At 35.1% G+C, this 2,620-nt stretch overlaps 1 protein-coding gene across 8 annotated transcripts in view; it reads right to left on the minus strand.

Moving 5' to 3' along the window:
* Positions 1 to 2,620, minus strand: part of LOC119586518 (neurofibromin-like) — a gene marked incomplete at its 5' end in the record, with an annotated part of 66,980 nt that overhangs the window by 41,734 nt on the left and 22,626 nt on the right. For all 8 annotated transcript variants that reach the window (XR_005229956.1, XM_037935267.1, XM_037935261.1 and 5 more), the window contains 6 exon segments: positions 55 to 242; positions 624 to 785; positions 964 to 1,128; positions 1,378 to 1,551; positions 1,712 to 1,916; positions 2,316 to 2,531. Coding sequence is in view for 7 of the 8 variants with exons in the window: in XM_037935267.1 (XP_037791195.1) it covers positions 55 to 242; positions 624 to 785; positions 964 to 1,128; positions 1,378 to 1,551; positions 1,712 to 1,916; positions 2,316 to 2,531 (1,110 nt within the window).

Here is a 2,620-nt window from a genome sequence, read left to right on the forward strand (position 1 = left end):
CACTGGCACTTAAAAAAACAACAACTTTTTGATGCAAATTGATCTTCAACTTACTTGTCTGAAGAGCAAATGATAGCACCAAAGACTTTCTGTGTAAGTGCTATAAGGTTTCTCCTATTTTCTTCTACATTCTCTGATGGATCTAATCTTCCAGTATCAACTTCATAGGAATGGGTAACGTCGTCCATTAACGGCCGTATTAAGGGTTCTAGGAGATTGTGCAGATAAGATGCTCCATAGATCTACAGAGAAAAATATAGTTATATTATCTCTAAACTAAGATCAAAAATGTATCTCTGATGAAGAACCTACTTCATCTTAATTCCTGAACATTTGTAGCCTACTGCTTTGCAAGATCTGGTGTAATGATATAAAACCTTTCAAAATACAGTACTCCTAAGGGAAGTGGAAGTCAGTAATTTACACACCTTATTCAAAATATTTGCAGTTATAGAACAAGAACTAATTTTACTCTTAAAATTATGTACTGATAGATCACTAAACCTGTATATATGATATACATAATTGTATGAATAAAATATACCTCAAGGTCAAGATTTATAAGAATCACTGATCATTAAAAAAAATTATGTATACAAATCCACACAATCATATACACTAACCTTGAAGCAAAATGCCATTATCTTGCTTCCAAGTGAGTTGCCTCTAAAGAGAGTCTGCATACAGTCAGATACTTCAACCTCCTTGTAAAACATATTCCAGAGTAATGGGGAAAGCAAGTGCTTGGCATCAAATAATGTCACAAACACACGTGCTAGCTCATCCTGCAAAGAAAATAAAAATCAGCCAGTCTAAACTAAAGACTTCTATAGGAAACACCTTATATTCTTTTCATAATAAAATGGGGAAATTAAATTCTTAATGCAAAACTATTCAAAACCACAAAAAGCTACTCATCCCCCAAAATAATATATATACATATATACACAGATCTAATCTTACCATTTGTGGCGTAACAACAACAGATGCCAGAGCCATAGCTATTGGTAGTTCTCCTTTGTCCCCAATCATTGTCACCAACTGCACCAGCTGCTCATACCGATCCGCAAGCACAGTCTCTGCTAGGGTGTCAAATTCTGTGCCTTGCTGGAGAATCTTTGTTAACACCTGTAGGAACATTTTCAGAAAGTTAAAACATAATCTACAGATTTGTTAACATAAAAAAAAAGTTTGGGTAAAGATAATGTGAACTGTGAGATATCACCAGATATCAAATGGAATCAATATATATGAGATATCAGTATATAATAAACAAGTCTTGAAATACCTCAAGACTATTTCCAATAGTTATTGTTCACATCAAGAATGAAAATACGCAAGGTCAGCATCACATACAGTCACCAGAATCATACATACCTCAATAAAAGCTGCTCGAGTTTGTAAATCTTTGTGATACCCTAGTCCAATGGAATGCATCAGGCCAGAGTCAATATTAGCTGACAACAGATTTGACATGGCTTGGATAGTTGCATTACGCAGTGTTGAAAGTTTACCAGGTTGCACCCGCTGTCGTGCAACATCCTTCTCAACCTTTTGGAAATGAATGTAAAATCTTAGGATATGTATGATAATTCGAAAAATTTACATCCATGTATGAAGCAATTTGGCATACGAGATAAAATCAATAACCAAAGAATGAACACACAATACTATTTGCATTTTTGTTTGTAATAAAAAAGAAACTACTCACTTCCTGAGCTTCCATACAATCATTCAAGAGGTTCATGAAAAGGGTAAAATATTTAAGAAAGAGCTGAGATTTTGCCTCCATCAGATCCCCACGGTCACTTTCCTCTGGCTGGAGTGGCAGCCCTCGCAAAAGGGCAGCTACTGCCTCCATGCATGCTTGATCAAGGTCTCGACAACATCCCGTGATATCATATTGCATGTACATACTGTCAAGGAAAGGCACTGCATTAAGTATTGTTGCTTTTAGTTTCTGTGGTAAGCAATGCTTAATTCCTAATAAATACAATATATATGTGCAACTGATACTTTACTCTCTTACTTAAAGAGATAGTACTATAGGAGAATGATATTATTTATTTCAACATTTATATGATGCTTATCATAACTCTAATGTGTATTGCCAGAGCAACTTCTGATACACCATTAAGACACAAATACATTATTCCTTCTATCTAATGAAAAAGAAATCAGAATGTGAATAAATATCACTATAAAAAAAAAAAGTTAACTAGACTTCCCAAGATGAAAAAAAAAAAAAAGCATAAGATCAGAATGTTACTTGTTCATTATCAATACCATGAACAAGCAATATATAACTAACTCACTTTGAAACAGTGGCAACATCTATAGTTCCTGGGGGAGCAATTTGGTGAGAATTTCCCATGACCCAATCGGTCAGATAATCTACCATCTTGTTGCGGAACTTCATCTCTTGTCTGAAGGCCAGGTCGTCTCTCCTTTGCATCATCACCTCCACTAACTGACACAGTTTAGTCTTGATGTGCAACGTATGCACTGTGGTGTCTAGATGACGTACATATCTGTTGTGCAGAGAACAGAGAATCACTCAAGGAACAAAATATAGTTTGTTGTAAGAGCAATGGATATTGGTTATGTTATCTGCCTATTT

This window comes from Penaeus monodon, chromosome 21 (genome assembly GCF_015228065.2).
Source record: "Penaeus monodon isolate SGIC_2016 chromosome 21, NSTDA_Pmon_1, whole genome shotgun sequence".
NCBI lineage: Eukaryota > Metazoa > Arthropoda > Malacostraca > Decapoda > Penaeidae > Penaeus > Penaeus monodon.